The 27808-nt window shown below is 47.1% G+C and overlaps 1 protein-coding gene across 1 annotated transcript in view; it reads right to left on the reverse strand.

Moving 5' to 3' along the window:
- Window positions 1-27808, reverse strand: part of LOC113997171 (vascular endothelial growth factor receptor kdr-like) — a 131973-nt gene that overhangs the window by 79151 nt on the left and 25014 nt on the right. The window contains exons 2-4 of the mRNA XM_027738810.2: window positions 17122-17218; window positions 13101-13312; window positions 1225-1352 (exon numbers count right to left, since the gene is read on the reverse strand). Coding sequence (XP_027594611.1) covers window positions 1225-1352; window positions 13101-13312; window positions 17122-17218 — 437 coding nt within the window. The remainder of the gene's footprint in view (window positions 1-1224; window positions 1353-13100; window positions 13313-17121; window positions 17219-27808) is intronic.

Below are 27808 nucleotides of genomic sequence, written 5' to 3' on the forward strand. Positions count from 1 at the left end.
AAGGGAATAAATGTGGAGGTTGGAGTTCCAAGGCCACACTGAGTCTCACATGACTGAGAGTACTCTCCAGCCATGAATTTGTTTGAAGCAGGCTGGAATAAGATGGGGATGTTTCATTTTTGTAGCCAGAGAGGGAGGTGATAACACTTATCCAGGCTAAATTGATAAGCTATAACTGGAGAAGAGCCTTATTTCCCCCTTTTAACCCCTGCTGACAGAATTTAGAAATGGAGATCTGCTGCAGCAGTAAGGCCCATGCTGTCCCTCTGCACGTCTGCTGGAAGCCTGCCATGGGTCTCAGCAGGAGCCTCTGGGATTCCATGTGCTGTCTCCCAGGAGAAGGAGACATCTGAGGCATCCCGCTGCTAAGAGGAGCAGAGGTGCTCAGACCCATCTCCCAGCACAGCACGAGCCTCTCTGCGTGTGCTCTGCTCTCACACCATGTCCAGAACAGCCCCATCTCCCACAGCCCCTCGGAAGGCTGGAAACGGGACAGGGGATGAGCTCTTGTTCCCATCAGGATGGCTTGAGCATTCAGCCCGGAATGGAATGGAAGGGCACATAACTTAGGAGGAAAAATGCAGGACTGGAGCCAGGAGGCCTATGTTCTGTTCCTCACTCCATGTCAGGCTTCTCTGGACAGAAGCTCTAAAGCCCTTCAGATGAGTGACTAGACCTCCATCAATTCAGGAAGCCCCAGACCTTAAATTTCCATTTTTATTATCCAGAACAGCCTTGGCCTCCACAGACATTTCTGTAACCTTGACATTCAGGTGTAACTGCTGCCAAAGGGGTGGATGCTGCAGCCACTGATTCCCAAGGCTGAGACTTGGTTTAAATTGATGAAATGACACAAAAATGGGCAACTGTTCTGAGGAAGTTCAAGGTATAAAAGAGAGAAGCTTTCACAAGAGAGTGAATAACCAGGTGTTATACAAAGAATTCTGAAGAAAAATAGTGCTTTGTCACCTACCTTTGCCAATTTATGGAGGAACACCAAGACACAAGATCAGAAATATATGTGATAAACTCAGCCTAATCCCCCAAACACCTGTGTACCCAATGTAATAGTAACACTGCAAGACCAGGCCCCTGCTTCTGGATTTTCAGTGTCTTTGCTGGTTTTTTTCTGAAACTTACCCAGCTTCATACATCTTAATTTGTGTTTTTACCCACTGTGTTGGCAGCCCAGACCTCTGAATTGAGCTTCTCTGAAGGACTCACCTGGATAAGCCTGGGTCTGATGTCTGGTGAGGTGACACGGCAGGGGACAACTACTGTTTTCTTGTCATCCAAAAGGTAGATGATTTCGGGATGCTCCGGGTGAATCTCCACAAATGGATTCCTGTAGTCTGCAGGGAAAAGAACACTGATGTGCAAAACTGCTCATTTACTGCTCAGTTGCTGGGAGGGCACTGCAATCTGAGCAGTTAAACTGGCCAAAGGGCTCACTGGGGTGTGTGACGGGACACCCACGCATGTCCTGCCTGTTTGTAAATGCCAGTGTCACATCGGGATTAGAGCCAAGGACCAATGGCTTGGGATCTAGCCCCATATCCATCCAAAAATTGCCCAGAATGGCACAGATTTCTGTGCAAATACATGAAAAACTCCATGGACTACCAAATCAAGATGCCAGTGCTACTTCTGGGTGTTAGGAGCCCTCTTGTCAGTCATCCAGGGGTATCAATGTGTGTTTCCTGACTGATGATAATAGTCTTTGCTCGAGGAATGTCATGGAAATGGGTAAGTGCTGTCACTTGGAATTAACCTTCAAAGGATTAGCTCGGTGCAGAGCTGGAGCTCCTTTGCTCCACAATCCAAACCAGTTTCATTCACAAAGCCTGACAACAGAGACTGGCACAAGAGAGTGGGACTGTTGCCTTTTGTGGTTTTGAGAGCCTAATTTTAGCTCTGAGAACTGGCAGTAGGATTCTTAGGAGACAAAATATACCATGGGATTCATCATGATGAGGGTAAGTGTTGGTTGGAGCTTCACGTGTGTCAGAGGCCACACATGCGGTGAAGACCATGTTTTATAAAAGGCTCTTGGGGCACTGTGCAAGTACCAGAGATGTGGGACTAGTGTGGGCAGCTGTGGCAAGGGGCTGATCAGGAGCACTGAACATGAGGCAGTAAAAGAGCAGGTAAAGAGCAGAAACCTGGATGATTTCCCTGGTTTCTAAAACTGTCCTTTCATACCAGCTTTTATTCTGAGCCATTGGTTTATTGTGACTGGGTTGCTCCATAAAAAGACATGTGCTTTGGAGTAAGGGCATTGCAAGAAACAATAGGTGAGAGATATTATTGGAATTAAAAAATTAGACCTGTAATGTCCCCACATTTAGGAAGTTCAGATACCTATCTGAACTTTCTGGTCAGGCAGGAGCTGGTTCTAATCAAGCCTGGGGCTGAGAAACCAGATCTCCAGACCACAACTCTGTGGGTTGGTCCAATCCCTTAAACTAATAGGAAATATTTATACTCAGTCCAGTGTCTCATTCACTGTCCCAAACAGGTCTCTTAAATTCTTCTGTTGAGTCACATTATGAGAATGTGTTCAGTGTTTGTCCCTGAGCTGCTCAGTTCCTCTGCAGTCCTGCTCTCCAGCTGAACCACACTTGGAGGTATCAAGTGTGACAATGCTTTGATGGCCAATTTTAAAGCTTGTGCATATGGTGAAAGGACTTTCTACTTAAAGGAAGACCCTGGACTATTAATAGAAGATCCTTGGATTATTTGTGATAGGAAAAAGCAGAGAAAGTAGATTTTTGTGTATTTGCAGCAAACACTGGGAGTGCAAAAAAGTGTCAGGGGAAATGCAGTCACAATTATTTCTAGTCCTGTGGAGAAAAAGAGAGAACAACGAATGTGCCAGTGTGGACAAGGGTATAGCCAAGAGGAAACTTGCTGGAAAAAAAGGAGCTTCTTGATCCCAAACTGTTCACAGTTCTGGGTCAAATTTTGACTGAAAAGATGGGAACACTGAGTATAAAAATATTCGTGCCAATATTTCTAGAGGGAATTTCAGAATAGCACTGTTTGTTTCAAAAGTAACATAAAAAAAAAGGCATCTAAGCACATGTTAAATAATCCTAAAGTGTTGGAAAGTATTGAACTGTGCAATGATTGATATACCTTAGTCAAAACAGAATAAAATTTCTCAAAAAAAGGCAGTTTCTGGTTATAAAGGTTGGGTGGGGAAAGGGAGGGATGCCTTGAGCTGTAATTGTTAATTGCTGGTGGATGTCAGGTCTCATGGGCTTTATTCTCACTGTGTTTTGAAAAAAAAAAAAAAAGAAAAGGGTTTTATATTTTTTGGGTCCTTCTCTTTCCTAAATAAGTGAGGTATCCTAGAGCCCTGTGCAGGCTGTGATTTGTGTTTTGTCAGGGCTTTATCCAGTTTGTAGCCTGAGCCTAAAGAAGGTTCTCTGTCTACCAAAGGGCTACCTGTATTCATCTGCAATACTGGGGCTCTTAAACATGGTGGGATACCTGGGCTGGGATACCTGGGGTGGGATGTGTGCAGGGACGAGTGGAGCAGCTCCTGCTGCTGTGGCAGCTGCACAACTACAGACTTGACATCAGAGCTTAAACAGGAGGGTTTAGGGCTGCACTTGGGCCATCAGTGGAGAGTGACCCTGGAGTGAAAGGGACAGGCAGCTGCAGGGGAAGGTCAAGCACCTGGGTATGTCCATGAGGTCAGGGAGGCTTTATTTTCCTCCCTAATTGTAAAACTCTGTGCAAAAGGAAAAAACAATGTCACAGAATCTCGGAATGGTTTGGGATGGAAGGGACCTTAAAGACTATCCAGTGCCACCCCCTGCAATGGGCAGGGACACCTTCCACTATCCCAGGTTGCTCCAAGCCCCGTCCAGCCTGGCCTTGGACACTTCCAGGGATGGGGCAGCCACAGCTTCTCAAGTATCTCAGTCATCAAGCACTAAAAGCCCCAGCACACAGAGAACAGGCAAACCTGGTGTGTCCTGCTGCTGCTTGTGCTCCAACTGCTCCAAAACCCCTCCTGAGCAGGACCAGGCATACTGGGAAGGAGAGGCTCTGAGCAAGAGCCTTTCCCAGCAGCTGGACCGTTCATTAACAGATAAGCAAATGTAAAGTGGCTCAGCATTGGAGCTTAACAAAATGACAAAGAATAAATTCTGAACTAATCAAGTGCCAGCTGATACATTTGTTATGGTTTGTGCAGACAAAAACCGGATCCTTCGTGAAACTCCTAAGTAGTTCAGACTGACCATGGCGTGGAAAAATGATCTGCTGGAACACTGGGAGTGTCACTGCCAGCTTTACAAACATGTCCACCACCTTCAGTTCATCAGCAATCAGTTAACTCCTTGTAAAAAAGTCTCTCAGAGACAGAACTTCTTGAAACTAAAGGGAAAGGGTCACTTTTCTTTAAAAATGATAACCTCAGCCTCAAGGAAGATGTAATTCCAGGTGGTATAAATCAACTGCACTCAACTGGTACAATTTGGAGAGCTGTGGCATGAGAGATGCAGGTGTTGTCCTCTCCACAGTCACCAGCACTGAACTCCAAGGGAAAAATTCCCAGCAAAGAAACACTTCATGAAAATAGAGCATTTCCCTGTAGCTTGGCACATCTGTTCCTCCTGAGCTGGGAAGGTGATATATCCTAGGAATCTTACCTCTAAAGAAACACCCATCAATTCCCATAGGATAACTAAAAAGAATGATTTACTGTGGGCTGCAGAGCTCATTATATGTGGAGAAAGACAAGAGATGAAGCCCGTTAGGGACTTATCAGCTGCAGCCCCAGCTCAGAGGCAAGGGAAAGGCTCCTTCTCTTCAGTGTCAGACTGGCTGTCGAGCTCCCCAGGTCAGTGGAAGTTTGCAGGAAGCTGCAGCCAGGCCAGGGTGTTACTGTTTACCCAGCACAGCTCGGGAGGGAACATAAACAGCAAAGCCAAGGAAGCCGTGGCAGGGAGATGGAGGAGGGAAGGGACCTGCTGTCCAGCCCTGGGGACAGCCAGGCAGGGAAATCAAACGCCGCTCACAAAAGCAACTCAAAGGTCAAGTGCCTACAGAACATTGTTTTCCTTCAGGCAGTGAAGCCCTTTATGTTTAGATTCTTGTTCTGTCCAGGAGGAAATTAATTGCTGCTCGGGATGAGCTTTGGGAGGGTCCCTTTTAGCTCAGCAGTGTAATAGCAGCTCCTGGGAATGCTCAGCTCTCCCCTCAAGTCTCCACAGGGAGAGCAGGGACACAGATGCAGGACTCCCTTGTCTCATGGTGACATGTGCTCTGTGTTCAGAGTTACCTGCAGTACAGGTGCCTGCCTGCCAGGAGGGAGGGAGGCTGTAATTCTATCACAGAATGATTAAGGTTGAAAAAGTCTTCCAAGACCATCGAGTCCAAGATGATCCCTATCTTGTCACCCAGCCCAGAGCACTGAGTGCCACATCCAGCCCTTCTGTCCTGCACTATTTTTCTGTGCATGCACAACACCTCTGATGCAGCAAAGAGTGCTCCTGGTTAGTGCAGATGGACAGAGCTTCCCACCAGAGATGGACCTACTCTGCAGATCTTCAGCACAAACACCTGTGGGCAACATCATCTCCACTTACACTGGAAAACTGGAGGCTTTTGAACGCGTGGCAGCCCAGGGAGAGGCACGTCCAGTACTGACTCAGTTTCCATTTGCTACTTCTGTCAGGTCAGACACAAATTCTGCTGAGAATTACTGGACCTTTTTTTTCCAGCACATCCCAAACCACTAGGCATTCAACAGACTGGCATTTCTTATTTTAAAAAAGTTAATGCCTAAACTTGACACGGTTCCTTAAGATAAAGGCAAAGCTCTGTGTTGGCGTTGTGGTGCAGTGTTGAAAAAAAGAGGAGGAGCAGCAGCATCAATTCTGCTGTCCCAGAAGTCAGAAGCAGGCTGGAGGATGGACAGTCCCAGCTCTGTTCTGTCGAGCTCACTTGCCATTTGAACCCCACTGTCAGAGAGACCACAGCCCTGTCCTGCCACCTGGTGAAGCTGAGGGACCTAAAACCCCTCAGCATGGCACTCAGGGTATTGTAGATTCTGTCTCTCCTACAGCTCTTTACTTTCCAGCACTCTGTCACCTGCCTGTGTCTGAAACATCCTCCTGAGACACACACACACAGGATTTTGTACAGGATTTTGGGTGTTTTTCGTTTCTGCTCGCGTTTCCTGCACCGTGACAGCAATTTGTCTCGTGATATTTGTCTCACACCTAAAGCAGTGGAGCTGATATTGCCTCTCCCTTCAGGTGCTGTCTGTCAGCCCACAGAGCTGACAAGCACTAAATGGCCTTTGAGGACAGTCATTCACGGCTCTTCATGTCCGTGTAATTCCTGAACATTCTCATTTTGCTTCTCACTTTGTTCCAGCTAAAGATAATTCTCTTGCCCTCACTCTTTATTCCTTTCGTTCAGCCATACCTAAACTGGGAAGCCTGGGCAGAGTTTTGCAGGTTCTTTAAGTTCACGTTTTGACATAATCCCCATGAAGTCTGTCTTCATCAAGGTCAAAAACACCAAGAGGAGGTTTTATAACCTTTTCTTTACAGTAATGGGAGCATTAGCAGTGAAGTGACACTTCGGTCAGAGCATTTTGGAAAGCTTCACAGGTAAGTTGCCTGGTCTGCTGTATTTCCCCTGGTAACCCATCAAAGCGTCCTCTAGGTACAGGAGTAACTCCTATAAAGGAACTTGTTTTGAAACTGGATCTTTGAAAATAAAAGACCTTTCAGTTTAGCAATGAAAAGAATTGGTGGTGGAATGTTTAGATTAAACAGAAAGCAGAATATTTTCTCTTTAGGCAAAACAAAAGTGAATGCAAAACCCCCAGAAGCCATTCTGAGTCAACATGAAGCATTCTGTTTTGGTCAAATGAAATGCAATCTTCCCCTGGAGATTACTGTAAGAAACACAGGAATATTTGTAGAGAAAAAAGATATTACTTTCAAAAGTGTTACTTGAAAACTGTAGAAGCAAAATGCTTCTCACTGCCAAACAAATAAAGGCAAAATGGAAAGATTAATGTATAAAAAAGAACAACACAAAAAAGAATTCTCCATTCTTTGGCTGGAATTATGTCTCAGGCAGCAGGAGAATTTATAAATTCTGACTCCTCACACCAGATTTTAGGCAGGCTTTGAGTTTGTAGAAAATATTCCCTAGCTTTACCTGAAGTCCCTTTAAGAACAGGTCTTAGTTGAGTCCCATTAAGAGCAGGTCTCCCACATTAGCTGCTGCTGCCAGACCTTGGGGAAGGCTCAGCAACTCCTGAGTGAATAAGGAATGGGAAGGAAGAAGTGAGAGAAGTGTGTGAGATTTTGGCTGTTGGGATTTCATTTAGAAATTCTCCATCAGTGAGGAGGGGATTGGTACATTTTCCTACTGGGCTGTCAAGAGCTGTCACTGACAGTGCCAGGAACATCTGCTGCTCACTCAACATTGGATCTTACAAGGCTGCTGCGCTTAAGAGACCCCTTAGGATACAATTTGAAGATACTGAATGTCTTGATTCAGAATTAAAAGCATCTTGCTTTTCCTTTGGATCCAGCCCTTAGTCCTTGAGGAACAACACAGTGGCACAGCCTGTATTCCCATGTGGTGTGGCCCTGACGCTGTTAACTGGGATGTGGTGCCAAGCGCTTCTACCGCTCCGTGTGGGACACCAGTTTATCTGCTGGGCTCCCTCTGAGCAGACAGAGCAGCCTTTACCTATCTCAACTTGCTCAGTGTCTGGCAGCAAGTGTAGCTGTCTTGGTGACTCCAGCGTGGAAGAAAGAAGAAATGCAGCTCCAACCCTGTTCCCCCTGGGATATCTTGGGGAAAGCACACCAAGGCCCAGGCCAGGCTGTCAGCCTGGCCCTGCATTTCTGCTTCTCATATGTGCATTATCTCTGTGAACTCTCAAGAGAATTAAGGAGGCAGAAATCAGCTTCAAAGACTATCAGAACCAAAATATGATCTCATGTGAGGGGTGTTTCCATGCACTTCCATCCTCTTTAGATTTCTCTTGGTGGGGAGGGGGTGGAGACGATGGGGTTTCACATCTCTGGGCTGTGCCGGTCGATACAGAAGAGTCTGTGGCTGATATGACACTCTGCCCTGATGCAGCACTTGTACCAGCTCTCCTCACTCTTTCCAGTAGCAAGGGAGAGCTCCTGCCCTTCCCTGGGGATGCCTTGCTTCTGGAGCTGACCAGTAGGACAAGCTGCTGGGATGCACCCTCTTTTTCCTTCAGAATGGCCTTAACAGGACTTGTGTTCCCATATAGAGTCTGTCTTGCTTCAGATTTGATTTGCAGTCCTTGTGCTCTGGACTCCTGGCAGGATTGGACTGTGGCTCAGGCTGGCAGTGCTGGTGCCTTCGTGGTGTCCACATGAGCTTTAACAGGAGCTAGCACTCAAATTCTCTGCAGGGGTATCTTCGGGGTGCACTGTGCTCCTGTGAATATCAGTGCTGAAAACCAAATGTCTGGAAGCAAATTGCTCCCTCAGTCCTGCCGTGTTCCTGACTCATGGTAGCACTGATGTGGTGAAACACCAGCAGCTGATGGCTCTGGGTGGGGAGACACTGTTAAAATGCTCCCCAGTTTCTGTGTTCAGAGAGAGAGGCACTGACACCAACAGGAGCTGGGGAATCCCTTGTGGGAGCCAGCACTGGTGTACTGGGCTGACGCACAGCTTTTTGTGCCAACTATAGTCAGAGGAGGTGGGACTTGTGTTTGTGAAGTACTTATTTGAGAACCAGCCCTATTACAGGCAGAATTATTTCAAGAAAGAGAATAACAGCCCTGCTTTAGACTAGAGGGTGTGTGTTGCTGGCCCCATGTCTGCAATGAGGAGGTGCCTCCTGTAGTCCTACAGCTCTAGCAAAGCAGTGCTTTCGGGGTATGGGCAGCAATCACAACTTGGAAACCTGGGTGAACTTTTCCAGGCGCTATTTGGCAAGATATGACCAGCTCCAGTCACCTCAGCAGTAAAGTCAGACGAGTTGCTGGTGGAGGGAATCAGAACCAAAAGGACCCGTACTCCTTCCTCTGATGCCCTGCTGGAGTGGTACAAAGGGTGCAGTAAAGCCCTGACTGTGACACGGAGCTCGGGGCTGGAACTCAGAGCTGAGGCAGCGTGTGGGCTGAGGCAGGAGCTCTTCCAGCTGACAGCCCCAGGACTCGCAGTGCGAGACAGTTCTTTGCTGACAGTAACAGTATTTCAAATAGCTGAGAGCTGCAAATACTGACTCCTGTCTAGACTGGGGCCTGAGATAGCCCTTTGGGAAGGTGGAACGAATCTTTGCTTGATTTATCTTTTCTTCCTCCTTCTCTAAACCATGTTGAATTGTATATGTGCCCTACTGTCCTGGTTTCAGCTGAGAATGGTATCTATCTGTATATATATTAAAAGACAGGAAAGGCAATGGGCTGTTGGAAAATGTGGGGCCATGCATGATGTAAATGATATGGAATAAGTGGTGGATGCTGTCCTGGTTTTATCTGAGATAGAGTTAGTTTTCTTCTTAGTAGCTGGTGCAGTGCAGTGCTATGGATTTAGTGTGAGAATAAAGCTGATAACACACTGATGGAACCATTGTCTGTGTTTTCACAGAGCCTGCCCTTTCCTTTGTCACAGGGATCCCAAAGGCTGGAATAAAGGAGTGTGTTCCTCACGGGGAAGTGTCCGTTGGGTTGGGAAGGGTGATTGCAGAAGGCAGATGGAAGCAGATGACACATCTGGGTGGCTGTGGCAGCATTTGCCGTGGAGATGCCGAGCACCTGAGACACCCTCACGTGGGCTCCTGCCACCCACGTGGGACACCCTGACGTGGCTCCTCCGTGGGCACCAAAGGCTTGTCCTCACTGCCCTGTGAGAGCTGGGTCAGCAGGGACAGCGTGTCTGTGCACTGAGGGGGGGCTTCCCCCACCCACCCCGTGCTCTGAGAGCTGTCTGGCTGCTCTGCCTGCCCAGGGCTGGACCAGACACTGCCTTTCCCTGCAGAGATTATCCCTTGGAGCTGCGTTGAACTTAAAGCAGTTAAAAACACCCAACTATTTCTGTTGCAGCCCTGAGCTACTCTGCATTTTCAGCAAGGAGACGGGCAACAGGAGAAGGGGGTTGTCTTCCTTTTTAATTATGATCCTTGGGACTTGCAGCTGCAGCAGGAAGCAGAAAAGGCCTCAGGAACAATTGTTCAGCATTAAGATCCTGAGTTGTGCCTCGTGGCTGAGTGTCAGGGTGCAGCTGAGGCTTGGCAGCTGCCCCTGCTGCCTCTGGGTCCCTCCTGATCCCAGTGATGTGCAGGGTCAGGGCTCCACGGCACCGGTGGGAGAGCTGCCGAGTGCCAGAGCCCAACAGAGCTGAGGAACTGCACCAGGGAGGCTGGAAAAACAGCGGCAAGCACAGGAAATAATAGCCAATAAGCAGGGCTTCCGATACGATCATGTTCTCATTTTAGTGTCAAGCGGCAGGCCAGGAATGAAGGGAAAAAATACCATTCCCCTGCCTTTTTTGGCAATAATGGCTTGTAACCTCAGAGGACTCTCCAGCCTTCAGGATCTGGCTCTACATTTTCTCACTCCGCCTGGCTCAGCCTCGCAAACACCCTGCTGAGCACTTGCTGTCTCCACAAAACGTCCAGAGAGATGTGCCCTGGACCTCACCCTCATCTGGCACTCACAGAGGACACTTGGAGACCACTGATGGGTTTCTCAGTGATGCCCAGGCAGCAGTTTCCTTATAGAGTTGAGTTAAAATGTTGGAGAAAACCATAGGTATGTTCTGAATGCCTTGTTTAACTCCACAGCCCGTAGAGCCCTCACTACTGAGCAGTTTTCTTGTCCCCTGCTGGCTTCCAACAAATATACACAGGGACTGAATGGGAGGAAGAGCATGCCCTGAGCACACCATCCATGCTGAGGTATAAATAGCTCCATTTCATGGGGTCAAGCAGCTTCCTCAGCCTGGCAGGACAGATCCCAGCAGGCACTTGCAGCTTCCGTACTAAGCTGCTGTGGCAGAGCTGTGCCTTGGGGTGGGTGAGCAGGACAGGGACCAGGGGGATCCCTGCTGTCTTGCCTCTCTCACCTCCTCACCCAAGGAGTGCACAGTTCAAGCTGGACCATTTTCCACCCACTTTCTCTCAATAACTTTTAAAGCACATGAGTCTGAGTAAGAGCTTTAGAGCAGGGAGGATGCACAACACAATTAAATTGCACCCGAGAGAAGACAGTCCTGGAGGGAGATTTAGAGAAACAGCCACACAGTGCTGTTTGTCAGGGGGACCTTGGCACAGCGGTCTTAGGCAAGCAGGAGGACATCCTGCCATATTTTTAGATTTTTTTAGATTAGCTGTGTTCCAAAGCACTTCACCAGCGAGCATTTCATAACTGGAGATGTTTTCTTCAGGAGAATGCTCAGGCAGTCCCAGAAGATCCATCACATTTCCTGCACATGCTCCTGCACAGAGTAACCGAGGCCTGGGTAGGCAGCCAGGGCACTGAATCAGGAGAGAATTGAGTTTTCAGTACAGCGTTTCCTGGAGCGTGGGCACAGGGCTGGGTTAACAATGTTAGGTGTGGGGCATCTGAGAGGGTGTGATGTGAAAAGGAAACAGTTCAGCACAAGAACCAGGGTGAATAAAGCAACCAGGGCTCAGAGCACCAACAAAAAAACAGAAAGAGGAAATAGAAAGGGAGAGAAAAAATTACTTCGGGCACTAACAAGTAACGCCAAGAAGCTACTTTCCAGTTAGAGGAAAACTTGCTGGGAAAGCAGGATAAGGGTAGAAAGGGACTATTTTCAACAGACGTGAAGAGACAGGAAAATGTCACCCACATAAATCAAGCAGGTGTGTTCGTTCACCTGGTGGTGCAGAAGCTGAATTTAGCTGTGTGGGCACATCACAGTCCTCTGGGGATGGAAGTCACTCCTCGTGTTGGTTTGACCATCATTACACTGTCAAAGCTGCCCAGCCAATACCTGTGTTTTCTGTAAGTGTGGGTTTTGCTGGACTATTCAAATACCATCAGACAAACTCATGGTCTCTTGAGCATTTGTTTTAGGAAGCATATTCAAAGAACCACAATTTAGCATTTACTAGAAAAATTAAATTAATTCATTCCCATGAGTATTTGTGGGGAATACAAATGCTAAGTGGGGAACCAAAGGCTAAGACTAGTCGGCACCAGAGGAGTTCATGTCAGTCCCTATTCAACATACTAAAAGTCAGCTCCCTTATCTGAGGATTCACAATCTCATCTTGGAAGATCCAAGATGATTCAGTGTTTAGTAATGCATTTGTCAAGTAGACTGAAAAAAAAATCAGCATTTTGGGACAATATTCTAACAAAAATTCACATTATTGAACTGGTTGTTCAGTAGGCTGCAGTCCCTTAGTCACAGAGGACCACGTTCCTCCTCTGAAGTTTCTGCTTCCATTTATTATTGGACCTCAGTAATTCTGACACATGGGGGAGAGGCAGCTCGAAGGGGACAAAAATGAGCAGTGGGCCATTTTTTACAATAGAATATGTATAATGCAGTCATCCAGCTTTGCTGAGTTTGTCTCCCAGATGTGAAGGACAAAGCAGTATACAAATGTGTGGGATGGGAGGAATTACAAAGAATGTTGTCAGGGAGTTTCATGCCTGGGGAGGAAGGGAAAGAGACAGGACTTGGACATTCAGGATGAGTCTTAGGAAGATCACTGTGACAGCCAAACCCTTTAGGATTAAAGAATTTAGTCTTAAAAGGAAAGAGGTTTAAAGAAGTCAGTGTATCGGTTACTTGGAACACAAAACTAGATGGAAAAATCTCGCTTTCAAGTCCTGGAATTGAGCAAGACAGGTAATCTCTGGTTCTCACATTTGTGACTCTGAGAACACAACTGGCACAAAAAGCCAAATATATCCATCCTCTTCGGAATTCCAGAGCTGGTGCTTGCTCAGTGTTTGTGCCAATGGGGAGGTGGGATCTGGGAGAGCATCTCCCTTGGGTGGCTGGTTCTGCCTGGCACAGGCCCCACAATTGAACACAGCTGGAGGTACCAAACCCCCATAATTCAAAAAGCAAAAATGCAGTTCCTACCTTGGACAAAGACATAGATCCTGGCCGTGAGGTCCTCCCGGGCCGGGTGGCTGTCGTGGGCGCAGGTGAGGTACCCGGTGTCGTTGGCCACCAGCCTCCTGATGACGAGGGCGGAGCAGCTCTGCCCGGTGCCATTGCGGCAGCTGCTCCTGTGCACCCGGGGGCTGTCCTGGTGCTCCCCCCTCAGCACCCAGCTCACAGATGGGGCTCCCCTGGCAACACAATGCATCGAAAGTCAACAGGACTTCAAGCGAAATTTGGCCTTCCTGCCAGCCAACTGTTCCCAGCATTCCTATTCCGCTCATTTCCAAATGCATGGTAAAGGTTGCTGGCTGTTTGCTTTTCCACCCATAAGGGATTGAGGTGGGTCCCCACACACTCTTCCCTGGAGCAGGGGAGATTCCTGAAATAGTGGGAACTGCATCAAGTCAGCTCCTGGAGAAAAATTTAACTTTTCTTCTAGCAAACTGCCTGAACACAAGTTTGTTTTTATAACACTATATTTTAGCCACTTCAAACATTAGAAAGCATCAGATAAAATTATATGTTTCTTCCAAGCTGAGGACTTTGCATATTTTAACAGCTAAATTAATGTATATTTTGTTACACTAAGGCTGCATGGAAAGAGAAGAACATTTATGTAACTTCACATCACCTTTCTTGCTTAATCAGCAGTGGCTCAGTCTTGATTTCTGTGAAGGGCCTGACACTAATCAGATCACGGATCTTGGAATACCTGCTCAGGATACAGTTTTTCCAGTTCACCTTTTCAGCAACCAAGAACACCAAGCCAGCAGGGCAGAGGTTGTACCATTCCACCCACCTGACCCCTCTGCTGTTGGATCCATGAGCGCAACCTGTGGCAAATGCAATTTCATGGAGTTCACAACACAAAACCAGGCCCATGTGTCACCTACTGCAGGACTCAGAGCTCTGGGCTGATTTAAGTCAGCTCAGTCACAGGTACTGGCTGTGCTGGTCCTGTTGGGCTGGAAGCATCAGGCCACGCCATGGCAGTGGGAGCTCTTGGAACTCTCTTTGGCTTGGGCTGCACTTTGAGGGCTCTTGTGATGCTACACAGGCCTATGAGATGAAGATTATATTTTAGCAGACTGGTATTTAGTGCTTAGAAAACTGGTGGGTTAGAGGGTAATCACTCGTTGACTTTTCTGGGGAAGATGTTTGTATGACAGAGGGGGAGTTCTGTCTGTGTTTGCAGAGAGAAGCCACTCTTCCAGAGGGCAGGGGATTGACTCAACCCTTCTCCTCCGTGAATTCCCACTGGCATTTGCTGATCAAGGAGTAAGAACCTCTGGATTTCCCCAGCTGAGTGTTGCCAGGGAGAAATCCGGTCTAGACACATTGACTCAGGATCGAGATGTTAATAAATATCTGACAAGCAGGCTGTGTGAAATTTCCAGTTAGCCAAGAAGTCCAACTCCTCTTTCTGCTCCAGTGGCCCTGTAGTGGTACACGAGGTGCAGTGTGGGAGTGTGTTTGCCAGCAGAGTCAGCGACACTTAAACAAACATCCTCTTGGCCCTCATTTCTGCCCATCCTTTTGACGCCTTCCTGGAGGTAAGGAGACATGGGGCTGAACTCTTGAGGTTATTCCCAGCACTTTGCTGAAGGAGAGCACTGGGAAAAGTGTGCATATCCTCTCTGGTGAACAGCCTCACCCTCGTTTTTGGATGCAGTGGTGACTTGGCCAACCCCACCTCATCCGCCAGAGCAGCTTCTTGTCCTTCCGAGCACGGGGTTAGTTTTTGATGTCCCTGCCAAGCTCTGTCCCCACCTCACCGACGTCATTAGTGGTGTTAAGATTCCACTGTCCAGAACTGGGACTCCTGGCCCAGAATATGGAACAATGCCACTTGACATGGAGACACGAAGCTCCCAGCATGTCAGAACGTCCCTGCCTCTCTCCATCCCCCAGTCTGGTGTCCCTCGGGGCTGGGAGTCTGCAATTGTGGCTGTGCAGAGCACAACTGGGATTTCACACGCCTGGACTTCCTTACATCTACCCACTTTTTCCTCTACATATTTTATCCTGGTGGAAGATGAAGACTTTGGCTATCGTGTTGGGATTTTCACACATCTGGCAGAGGGGAGTCACAGCAGTAGCTTTGGCCCAGCTACCAAAAATCAGGAAAGCTTGGCCAAGAACCTCAAAAACATGGAGTTTAAGGGAGAAGGGATGTTCACACAGACCTGCTTGGTCTGCTGCCTTGTGCCATGCCCCACACGACCCCAGTGCCCCTGGAATACAAAGGATTCCAGAGCTTCCTCTGGGCCAGTTCGGAGCAAATCTGTGAGTGTGCAGATGCTGGTGTGTCAGAGGAGGCAGGATGACAGGCAGGATGATACAGGGAATCTTGCACTCAAAGTGCAGAAAACACACTTTAGTTTCTGTTCCCAGCTCTCGCGTGAGCTGAGCCAAGGAGCTGGAGTGCTCTGGGCCCCAGTGCCACGTGAGCTTGGCCCTGTGCTCACACAGCTTGCTTTTTCTCACACCTGCCATGTGGATTTATTGCTTTGCATCCATAAAGCAACGTGGGACTGAAGTGCTAATAACTTCTTCAACTATTTATTCATCTGGTGGTATTAGAAAAGTAGGATGCTCCTCCAGATTAAAAAGGCAGTGGATGGGGAACTGCTGAAAAGTCTTGATTTAGTTGGCCTGGAGCACTACACTGACCTCGTGCCCACACAGTGTGTTTTATGAAGTACAGCATCTAGATTTTAAAGGACTGTTCAAACTTTATTGCCATCGTGTTTTTTGCTTGCCAAGCTAAAAATACCACTGTAAGGTTGTTTTGACCTTGTAAGCCACGTGGCTAGCTGGAGGTATTTGGAAAAAAACTGCCTTACACTCCAGAAGACATCCGAAATTTACACAGTCTGAGTCAATTTACCTTTCACTGTAACAAAGAATTAAATAGTCTGGGACAAAATTCAGAGGGGACAAATGTGTCAGTATAACATACAGCTCAGATTCACCTTCCCACTGCTTTTTCTTCATGGAACCTTCCATGTAGTGGCTACAGTCAAGGAGACCTTTCAAGAAAGTGTAAAAATGTGTGTGAGAGACAGAGAGAAACTGTGATAGTTTGTGTTACCTTAAGGCTTCTCTCCTACAACACTCTCAGAAGAAAAATTAATAAACAACCTCTGGCAATGGTTTAGCGTAAAAATCACACTCAGAACAAGTAACACCTACGTCCATCTCAGCCTTTTGTGTGACCGAGCAGCTAATGGATGTTCTAGTACAGCAGAGAGTGCTGTGGGTGCCAGTCAGCTGTGACCAAACACTATATTCCCCTTTCCAGAGGATCCTCTCCCTCTAAACATATGTCATTACCAAAATTGTGCTGGTTCCCTGCATAGCTGGTTGTGCCAGGACTGAAAAGTTGCCATGATTTACAACATGAGCAGCTTGGTTTTTCACAAGTCTTGGTTATCTTTGATTTAAAGAACGTGATCTGTTTAAACAGGTCAGGTCTTTGAATGGACACATACTGACTGCTGCTTATTTAACTGTCATATTATGGGCTAGATGGTATTTGAGGGTAGGAAGTTTAAGCTCATATGTATATATATATATGTGTGTGTGTGTATGCAAAGAGATAATGGCATGCCCTGGTGCTCTTGTTTGTCATTCCCTTATAGACAGGGAGCAAAAGAACGATTTTGGCAGCAGAGGAGCTGAATCTGCCCCTATTTGCAGAGAGGATTTTCCAGTCATGTCCTTAAGCACGACACATCCCTCTCCCATAAGCTCCCCCGTGTGCTGACTCAGGATTTTGCGGGGCCCCTTTCCAACACAAAGAATCTGGGCAGACTGAATGCTGACCTGACACTTTCCCCCTGATCTGTTACAGCCCATCCAGTTCCCTCCACGCAGAAATGCACGTGAGGGCAAACAGCCCTGGTTCCCTCTGCTCTGTCCTGCCCAGAAGTTGTTCTGGTCCAAGGTAATGAACACGACGACAGAAATCCAGCAGTGCTGGGACAATCCTTACCTGCATTTTATTTTTAGGGTGTCTCCTGGTGAGAGGACAACGTGGTCCTTTGCAATGCTCAGCACTGGTTTCTGGAAAAGCTCTTCCTCGGCAAGACCTGACCCAAATAAAGAAGTAACCATCATTAGACGAGGTTATTCACGGGCTCAGACCAGGCACAATGCACTCGAGGCAAGCTTTTTGTTTTGTAAATAGTTCCTAATTTGGGGGCCCACACAGTGGGCAGTTCAGTGAGAGTGGAGTTGGGAGATGCCCTCAGTTTGTTTCCAGTGTCCTTTACTCATCTCCTTTCTGACACCACGCAGCTGTGTTTCTGCTGACAGTCTTTTTTTCTTGTGTTTAGGGGCAGCTTTATTACTGAATTATTGCAGATTTAGGAGAACAGATCTGTGTTGAAAGGATTTTACACACCTATAAAAGTGGAAGGAGGTCTTTGGGAAATAATTTGATGTGTGAGCTCATACGTTACATTTCAATCAATGGGAGAGAGAGAAAACAATAACTCTGGGGAGCAGCTCTTTGATTCACCACTGTGGAATTGAAAGCCTGATGATACCCAAATCACCGTTCCCAAATACTGGATCTGAACTGAGCCAAGGGCTGCTGGCTTTGTGGGCCTCGTGGCTGCTCCAAGGGAAACCTGCAGTGGTGTCTGGGACACCACTGATGTGGCAAGGTTTGTCAGGTCGCAGATGACAGTGGTTGTTAATGACAGTAGGGATAAAGGTCTCTCTCATCATCTCCTGGCCCAAGAAATGTCTCCTGACTGTGCAAGTGTCCTCAGAGAGTATCTGAGTATACCTCTATGATGATATAATTTTCAGAAATTGAAACTGAAAAGAACCAGAAGTGAGGTTGGCCAGGCTGGTTTCCTTGTCCAAATTCAAAGTAACATAATCAAGAAGAGGAGAAAACAGGCTTAGATAAGGATCTCCATTTCCAAAGCTCTGACATTAAAGCTGTATGTTTTCTTTCCCCTCCTGCTCTTCAAATCTCTATCTTCTCCTTTGCCTTGAACCTGATAAGCCAGAAATCTCTCTGTGGGCTCACAGCACAAGCATTATTCGCAGCAGGGAAGGGAGATAACGTATCTCACAAAGAGAGAAACACTAAGCTTTAACTTTTCAACTGGATGAAACAGTGATTTTCCTGCCTCCCACCTCTCAGCTCTCATCTCTTTTTTGCTGGATTTCAGTAAATTGCTCATGGCCTGGCATCAGTGAATCACTCCCCCTTTGGAGTATCTGGCTTCTTCCATGGGCCCTTCGAGTTCCCCCAGTAACTCCGGGGAGGCCAGATAATCTCACAGCACCACAGAGTCCTTCCAGAGGGGATCCTGCCCAGGCAGAATATTGCTGGACTCCCTTCAGAGGCACTGACCCTTCCTCTAGACTCTGGCTGAGACTTTGAACTAATCCTGGCCACCAGAGAGAGAGATCCATCCCACTGCCCCCTGCTTTGCATAACTGATAACATTGTAGCTCTATCTCCAAAGTCCTTTGAAGAACAAGAAGTTGGAGTTTGACCAACACAAATTCCTTCCAGTGGATCTGTGGGACATTATTATCATGGCCCTACTACAAACTGCCATTCCATGTAATGCTGGGGAAGCAAAACAACTGGTGGGTTCCAGCCCTGCAATTCCCATTTCTTGTAGGAAGTACTGTTATTCCCAAACACGTTCAGGATGGAATGTGCAGGGAGCAGCACCATATTTAGCTGAGAATCAACAGGAAAAGTCCCAAACTTTGCAGGAGACACTGCCAGGCACTTTGAGTGCCTCCTGGTTTCTAGACACAACCAGTTCCCCCTGAGCATCGGCTGAGCTTTGGCAAGAGTTACTGGTATTTCACACTCTCTTAAGACCATGTGCTGAGCTTTGCAAAAATGATCCAAAAAATGGCCAACACCTTCAAATATGTTTGTTAGGTGTCATTTAATTTGCCAGCTGAGGGTGTTTTGGGTCCCGTGCAGCTCTCCCATGACACTACTCCTCCTGGGATCTGCTCTGGGCTGCTGATGTTGTGACTTCAGCCAGGTGCTGCTTCAACTTAGAAAGTCCTGGGGTTTGAAACAAGCCTTTATTTCTTTTCTCTTAAGCCTTCAGTTGTTCTAAGGGTGTAGAGGGGCTCAGCTGGTGTCTCGAGCTGGCCTTTTGAACAGCCCTGAGTTGTACCTCTTGTGAGTGTGACACTGTTGGAAGGGTCTGGGTCAAAGCCAGAGAACTGGCTTGAGACCTGAGCTGCTGTTCTGACCCCATAGCAATGGAACCCAAGGGCTTTTATAATACTTGACACTGGTTTTGCTAAAAGAAAGAAAAGTATTTTCCAATTATTCTGTTTTTACTTCTGAGCTACTTCTTTCCCAAAGTTTATTTTGGCTTTGTGAGCTGAAGAAAAGAATAAGCAAAGTGTAATTTTAGAGCTTTTCTACCCCATGGAGGACAGGAGGAGAAATTCCTGTGCCACACACACATCTGGTCGCTGCCTCCAGGTGACAGAGGGTTCATATAGACACAGGGTGTGCCCTTTCTGCCACACCAGAGCCAGAGCTGAGGGTACTGGGAAAGAAAGGTTTGAGGCCAAAAGTGAGAGAGCAGTATGGGAAAAAGTCAGGTTGTGCTACAGCAGGACACTAAATGCCAAACTGGCAGAAGAAGGCCTCACAATATTCTTAACCTCTTCTGGCCCCTTTTGACTTCAACTTTTAGAGGCAAACCTGGGGACAGCCCCAGGGTGTGTTGGATGAGAAGAAAGGGATCTTCTCCACTTGTGTATTTGTTGTGCACACTTGAGGAGACTCATTCCCTTAAGAAGGTTTTGGGATGCTGCAGACAGCTTCCTGCAGAGAAAACCAGGCTGTGCCCAGCAGTGCACCCCCTCCTTTTCCACAGTCCTGCTCCCTAACCTTTGTTTAGCTCTGGATTCCCGTTCCCACCCATCAGTGGTGCCAGGGTAGCCTGGGCTGCAGTTTGATAGTGTTCTTCTTGTACCAAGACTGAGTCTTCTGGGGCGTTGTGTGCAGGTCTCCTGCTTGGTGGGAAGTAAGTAGGATTCGTTGCAGGGGCTGTGAAACAGGCAGGAGTGATCTGGTTTGGGAAGGGCAAAGTTAACCCCCTGCTGACGCCCCCCAGGAAAGCATCATTTCAATGCTCTGCAGTGCTTTGCCTTCTTTTTAGAGTGAATATTCACTGCTTTTGTGTGTTCCATTTTGGGTTTATGGCTTGAATCAAACATGTCTCACACCTCAAAAGAAGTCTTTCACAGCTACTCTGCACTTTATATGAAAGCTCCCAGACTTGACAGATATCTCTCTGTTGTCCACCTACAACCTGCCCAGGGTGGGGTGGGGGACCCCCACTCCTGGGCCAAGTCCTGCTGAAGCTGATGAGCTCTGATTGCACGACTCCAGCTACAATGCCCAGGCCTAAAATAACATTCTCCTTGTCCCTAATTAAATAATTTTGGTCCTGCTCTAGGGCTTCAAGGGTCACAGAGTTAAAAACAAGTCCTCAGCCGTGTCATTACCTTGGCAAAGCTCTGCAGAGGAATGAGCAGCCTGGCAAACAGCCACGAAGGAAGGCCTCAGTGCCACGGCTGTCCCTGCCATTCCCTGTGGAGATAACACTGCTGCCTGGTGCAGCATCCTTCCCTAACTCTGGCATGGTTTGGGATAAGGTGCTGCAGTGATGATGCTGTAGGTTTAGGAGAACTTGTTGCCTCCTGCAGAGCTACAAACAGGTCTTAGCACAACATCCCCTCTGTAAACCAAGGGAGAAGGACGGGCTCCTCCTGGGAAGGGACATGTTGCATCTCCTGTCAGGTTCCTGCCCTCACCTAGATGTTGCTAACACGAGTTGGCTGCAGCAAGACAAGAACACAGCATCACCAGGCTAAAGATGCCCCCAGGAAGAGCCCCCAGAGCCTCATTGCACTATTTCTACCCTGAGAGCTTAATCTTACCTTCAGTTTAGACTTTAACATTCTGCTCTTGCCAGTGAAAACCACAAACACAGCACAACCACACGAATCCTTGGGAGTGGAATGGGAAAGGTTGACTGATACATTAGCCAGGGGAAGAAAAATATATTGAAAACTGTTTTTCCTGGGATAATCTGATTTTGCAGCACAGCCAGCATTAAAGACAGGAGGATCCCCAGGCAGAGGGTAATGAGTGACCCCCCTCACCTCCCTGTCAGGTGGTTTCTGACTCCATCTCACTTGGCAGAGGGAGATCCCTCCCACATAAGGCCTGATGGTTTGTGCTTAGGCCCATCAGTGAGCATGGAGAAAAATTATTTTTAATCTCAGTTTCTTATTGTAACAGTCTTCCTTCAGGCATCCTCTGGGCACCACAGCTATCCCTGAGAAAGCCCTCCCAGATGGTTGTGAGATGGGCCATGTCTGATGTTGAACACAGTGACAGCTCACATCACTGTGATGTTGATCAGGGGATCCACGGATCCCTCTTGGGCACAGGGGAGGGGGAGGCTGGGGGAACAGTATCATATAGCACCTAAACCCTGCATCAGATGGCAAGGAAATAATTGCCGGGCAAACTGGGCACTGCTGTGCTGACAGCTAAATGAGACAGGTTAGAGCAAGGCCCTCGTGCCACGAGGACTTGGGCACACAAATAGGCTTTTGCACATGGTTGGACTCCAGGGACTATTCATGTGTGCAAAGTCACTCGTGTGTGCAGATCTGGGCCCCAGGACACGTCAGGGCCCATTAGAAAGGACTGGAAGTCAGAGTTTTAGAGCTGATTTGAGCCGGAGAGAGGGAGAGGCACATACACAACGTTTAAAAACTGATTTGTCATTGCTGGCATGGGCTGGGGATACTCCTGTGAGCTGTGCTTGCCTGAAAGCCTTCTGAGTCAGAGCCTGGATGGGGAGCACACTCTGTGCTCTGAGAACACTGGGATCACTGCAGGCTGCATGGAGAGCACACACGGCCCTGGTCACCAGGAACGAGGTGACCAGCAATAATAGGGATGGTACAGAGCAAAAGCTGTTTCCTCTGCTCCTGTCATGGAAAACCTGCGGAAGTCAGTCTCTCCAAATGACTTTGTCTCTGCAGCAGTAAATGACACCAAGTAAATGACAATGTGCTTCCCTCTGAGATGCCAGAGCACCTCATCACAAGCTCACAGTGTGAGCACAGCTCAGAATGAGCAGGCACCAGTTTTAAAGGGTATTTTCATGCTTCTCTCCCCAAGGGAATCTATTTTTGCTGGAATTAGAGAGCTCAAGGATTCATTGAAAAGCTGTGTGTGTTTAAACCAGTGGCCTGTAATCATTTTAGGATTTATTTCAAGGTTACCCCCTATGAAAAGAGAAGACACGACAGCACTGCCATCATTATTGGATCACAAGCCTTGCAATATTTGGTGTGTTTATTAAGTCTTCAGCTCCTGGAATCAGCTTTCACTTGTTACGGTCAAGTAATTCTTTCTTATTTTAAAGTCTTAAAAAGGCAGTAGCAAATAACTAAAGAGATCCACATCTGCCCCTTTTCTGTTGTGAGTTTGGACACAGGACTTTTGATTCTCCTGGACTCATCATTGGCATTAATCAAGTGTTTTGTGCTCTCTATTCAAAGTGCAAAATCTTCTAAATGAAATGTTATTGCACTGACTTCCCCAGCAGAGGAGAAGGGGTGTTCTTGTGATGAAGGTCTTGGCTGTAAGTCAGGAACAGATCTCTCATTATTCTTTTCTGCCAGCCAGTGAGTTCTGTATCAAGCCACCTGATGGGCACCAAGTCAGTACAGAGGCCAAAGGCCCCTGTGAAGGGCTGCAGATGGGGAGCGTGTGGATCAGAAAGAGTTGTTTGAGGGTAACTTATCCTCTAGACCTAATTGAATGCCTCTCTCCTATTTCACTTCTGATTTGCTCAGGGTTTTGGTCAGGTTATTTGCTCTCTCAATTCTTCATGTGAATATTGAGGATAATAATTTAACTTGTCTGTAGAGATTTAAGCCCTTCATCTTCTCTTGTGCATTCTCTCTGTGCTGAACTGCTTCTCCTAGAGGAGGAGGTGAGAAGGGGTTCAGATCCTGCCTCGGCCACGGCCTCACCTGAGGCAGAAGCACCACTTTAACCAGTGTTCCGTGTGCTGGGAGCTGGGAGCCAAGCTGCCCATGCCCAAACTGCATATCTCAGTTATATGACACTGCAAGATAATTGCAAAATCAGGAAGAATCACCCCAAAGCAGTGAGCCAACTAAAAGGCAACAGCTCCACCTTTGCTGAGGAATCCAAACCATGGAGATGTGACAGGGCTCACAACTGGAGGGTGAGACACCAGACAGCAGATGGTTAATGCACCCAAGGAGCAGCCTGGAGTGGAATGGGAAAAAAGAATGTTCCTGAAAAGCCTGTCTCTGGAAAGTGCATGGGAAATGAGCTGCAGGTCCACCAGGAAAGTACAGCTCAGGCCCTGTGTGCAGCTTGTTTCTCCCTGACATCGCCCAGGACCAGGGTCTTACCATCCCTTGGATGTTTGAGCAACCCACCCTCATTCCTGGGAAACCCACCCATGGGACTGGGGAATGCTGCTGTGGGAAAAGCCAAGAGCAAACAGCCCACATGCAGTGGGACCCAGGGGCCCTTGAACACTCATCACGATCTTTTGCCAAAATTGTCTCCCTTGTTACACCACTGCTACTCAAGTAGAATTATTTTTAAGGAAAATAGTTCATCAACTTTAAAAGATTTTTTGTTTTCCTTGTTTGTTTTTGGGAAATGGTTACTAGAAGCCTATCTTCCTGTGGTTTTCCACCTGGAAATAACCAGGAATCCCCCAGAGTGGTCCTGCAACAGAACTGCTGTGGGTGGGCAGAGCTAACAACCTGCAGGCCAGAGCCAGAGCTTCCCTTCCTACAGAAGCTGAAGAACTTCATCCAAAATTAAATTAGCAACGAGAAACTCATCAGGAGAGATGGCTAAGATTGCTTCAGGATATTCAAATGCAAGTGTTAACCCAAGAGTATCTCTGGCAAAGCAACAGGCTTCATGTTTTCATTGATTTTCCAAGCCAGAGAAGGCAGTATTTCCTCAGCTGACTCATGAGAAAGGGGAGCAGTTTCCACCCATTCTTCCCTGCCTGTTGCAAATGGAAGTTGTGTGTAGTTCAGCCAGAGGCAGCAGTTTGGGTGTAAATGGTCCTGGTGACAATCACGAAAAATTAAATCATTAGTCTGGAGCAGGGGAGCCATCAACAACAGCACAGTAAAAACAACTACTAAGTAGAGCAAGTGTTTAAAGATAAGATAAGATACTGGTCCAGCTTTTGGGATTTATTCCTACAAGGCTTTTCCTCAGCCGTGGATGCATCAGCACTTCCTGCTGAAGTGGCACAGGGTCACTCTGGTTTCCTCCTGTAATCAGCAAACCCTTCAGCAAGGCCACCTATTGCTGTGTGTGCTGACACGAGAACCCCGTGTCGAGCCACAGCAACTGTCCTCTGGTTTTCTGTAATCAAAACATAACCTTTGGTGTTCACCTACACCTGCTCCAAGGCAACTCCTGGAGCCATAATGCCATGTCCTTTCTGGGCTGTCCATGGTAGGGGTCACTGTATCAGTTGCGGATTTATGGAAAGAGGTCACAAGCAACTCCAGGTCAAAATTGTTTGGTCTTGGGCGGCAGCAGCTCATTAATCAGAGCCATTGTTTTCCCTCTGACACTGTAGAGTCCTGCAGAACGACAGAGATACCCCCACCCTGTGCTGGTGGTGAGTTATGTAGTGAGGGTGACAGTCCTTGCTTTGTAACTAGATGATAAGCTGAGAACTTGGATCTGCAGCCATAAAATAAACATGAAATCTGAGAAAGGAGGTGGCAACATCTGCAATCATCTGCCATGCACTGAAGCACAATTTGAAGTATTTAGGAAATGTGGTAATCTCATGTCAATGGAAAAAAGGCCGAGAATGTTGTTATTTCTTGATCCAAATTATGGCAATTCCTCTGGGAAAGAGAATATCTGGCACATCTCCATGATTAGGAAATAAGCAGACTCAGTGGGAACGAGATGCACAAAAAGGAGATCACGCTATGTGCTAAAGATTTTAGGGGAAAAAAATAATCAAAGAATGTGAGGTATGAAGCTGTCTTTGCCTCTGCCCCCAACGTGGTCTCCTGAGAAAAGCTGTAGGGCTGCAGATGCAAGTGTTTCCAATGATTCCCAGACAGGATTACTTCATCAGCGCTCCAGACATAGCTGTCGTTCTTCCTCACTTGACCATCCTGAGGGGAGGGCACATTCTTCAGGCAAGACTGAGAGTCAGGAGGAAGAAAGGCCCACATGGAGCTCTGGGATGACCCACCACGGGAGCAGCCCTGGCAGGAGCCTGACACAGCTCTCTGCTGGTGCCCTCAGCACCAGGGTTCACCCTGCGCTCGCACTGCCCACGCAGCACATCCTGCCTGCCCCTCACCTCCTCCCAGGGCACTCTGGGGGGACTCACTTCACCCCATCTGCACATCTAACACAGCATTCATCTGGAAGTGAATCTGGCCAAGACTTCTCCCCTTTCTCCAGAGCACTGGGTAGGAAAATGGGAAGGTAGAAGGCTTCCTCATGAGGGGCAGTGGAGGGGCAGCTCCAATCTCTGCTCTGTGACCAGTGACAGACCTGAGGATTGGCTGGAGCTGTGCCAAGGCTGCCAGAGCTCCGGGAGTGTTTGGACAAAGCTCTGAGGGACAGGGTGAGATTGTTGGGGTGTCTGTGCAGGGCCAGGAGCTGGACTGGATGATCCCTGTGAGTCTCTTCACACTCAGGATATTCCATAGTCTAGCTCTGCCTTGTCTGGTCCTTTCCAGGCTTCCCTGTGTCCCTGTGTCAACTCAGAAGTGTCAGCACAGGTGAGCTCCTGGGAGTGTGTGATGGCTAGAGCTGGATGTTTTTATTTCTTGTCAGCCTAGCAGTTCCTCACAGCTACAAACAGCAAACTCGCATCAAGTTATGATCCCAGCTTGTCAAAACCCTGCACTCAGTTGCCTTTAATCTAATCAGAATCACCCTCTGCAGTTAATTTGTGTGTGGAGAGTAGTTATGTAGAAAGTTGTGGATGCTCAGTTTAAAACGTTCCTTTGAACATTTTAAAACACTTTAAACTAAATTACTGATTATTTTGAGTGGTATCATCAAATTTGCTCGTTTATCAAAGGTGACATGTAAGGCTGAAAAGTTAACAGCAGTAATTCTTGGACTTCATGTGTGTCACAGCACAGCACTAAACACTGTGTTCACTCACATATCAATGGGATTGAATTTGGCACCTCTCTAAATTTCTTTCAAACTTATTTGTTTTGTACAGCTGCAAATAATGAAAGCAGTTGTTGTGCTGACTGTTCCAAGAACTATTCCCCAACCTGCTCATGTGCACAGAAAGGATCAGGCACTTTTGAAATCCATCTTGATATGAGCCAGGACCTCTCATGAAAACAACAAGTAGTAAATCTCTCTGGATGCAGGAGTGATTTCCCTCTTGTTCCCGCTCAGTATTACTATTTATACTGGACTTTTAACCTGGAATAAAGAGGCTGCCTATACTTTGGTGATCCACCCTTTGGGCAGGGCGGACGTTTTGATAAAGAGAAGAACTTTTAAAGTTAGAGCGGTAGTAGAGAAGTTTCCAATAGGTTTGCTCATTTATACAGTTTTATACCTTTCTCATATTTTTTTTTTAAGTGACAAGAAATCAGATATAAAAAACCCACAATCATCTTCTTTTCTGTAAGGATATGATATGTTAATATTATTTTTTTACTTGCTAATCACATTATTGCACTCTTCTTGGCAGACTGGAAGTATCTGTGGTGTTCCTGTACCATGGTGGCACTTCCCAGAGAGGGAACAGGGTGCACCAAGAGTTCTAAAGCTGCACGTTCTCCAGCAGGAGACAGGGAGAATTGAGGTGGGGTTTATTTTTCTGTAGGCAAGAAATTGCCTTAATTCAGTGTTTTGGAGGCAACACAATAACCCAGACAGGCAGCAGCTCCTCACTCAGTCCAGCTGCCAGTAGAGGTCAGACTTTAAGCTGGCACCATCAAATGTAAATGAGGGATTTCCCTTAGGTTTCCATACAAGTTGCTGTCAGTGGTGAAACGAAATTTTTGCCAGAATTCAATAAAGCAATGCTGGTTTCACACATGTTGAAAAGCTGTCCTGGCACCTCAGAGAGCTCATCCAGTCTCTGTCATCTCTAAAGTGTGATCAGGAAACAACATTCAATAGCAATTTAGGGCAGTCAGGCTTGTTTCTGAACAACAGCTTTGGAGCTGAAAAATAACCCTCATATAAATCAAAAGCAAACTGATGAAAATGAAAATTTCTCAAGTTAAAGAGGTTGGTAAATTAAGTTTCACTGGGCTATACCACACAAATTAAAGTCCCAAATACCATCCCACTTGCCATATAGACTTAGATTTACATAGCTCGTGAGGGCTGATGGCTTTGAACTTCACCTGGCCTGGCTATTTCAGTTCTCAGCCAGAACATTCATTATCAGAGCAATTTTACATGTAACAAAAGGTAATATCAGCAAGTGACACAGTATTTAAAAATACCAAGTCAACTAAATTATTGTACTCTATGTCAGCTTACTCCTTGGACAATAAAATATGATAATTCGTCCTAAGTACAAGTCCTTGGAAAACTGTAAGATGGATACCCTAGA

Source organism: Pipra filicauda, unplaced genomic scaffold (assembly GCF_003945595.2).
Source record: "Pipra filicauda isolate LSUMZ 115617 unplaced genomic scaffold, ASM394559v2 scaffold377_size797966_pilon, whole genome shotgun sequence".
Classification (NCBI taxonomy): Eukaryota; Metazoa; Chordata; class Aves; order Passeriformes; family Pipridae; genus Pipra; species Pipra filicauda.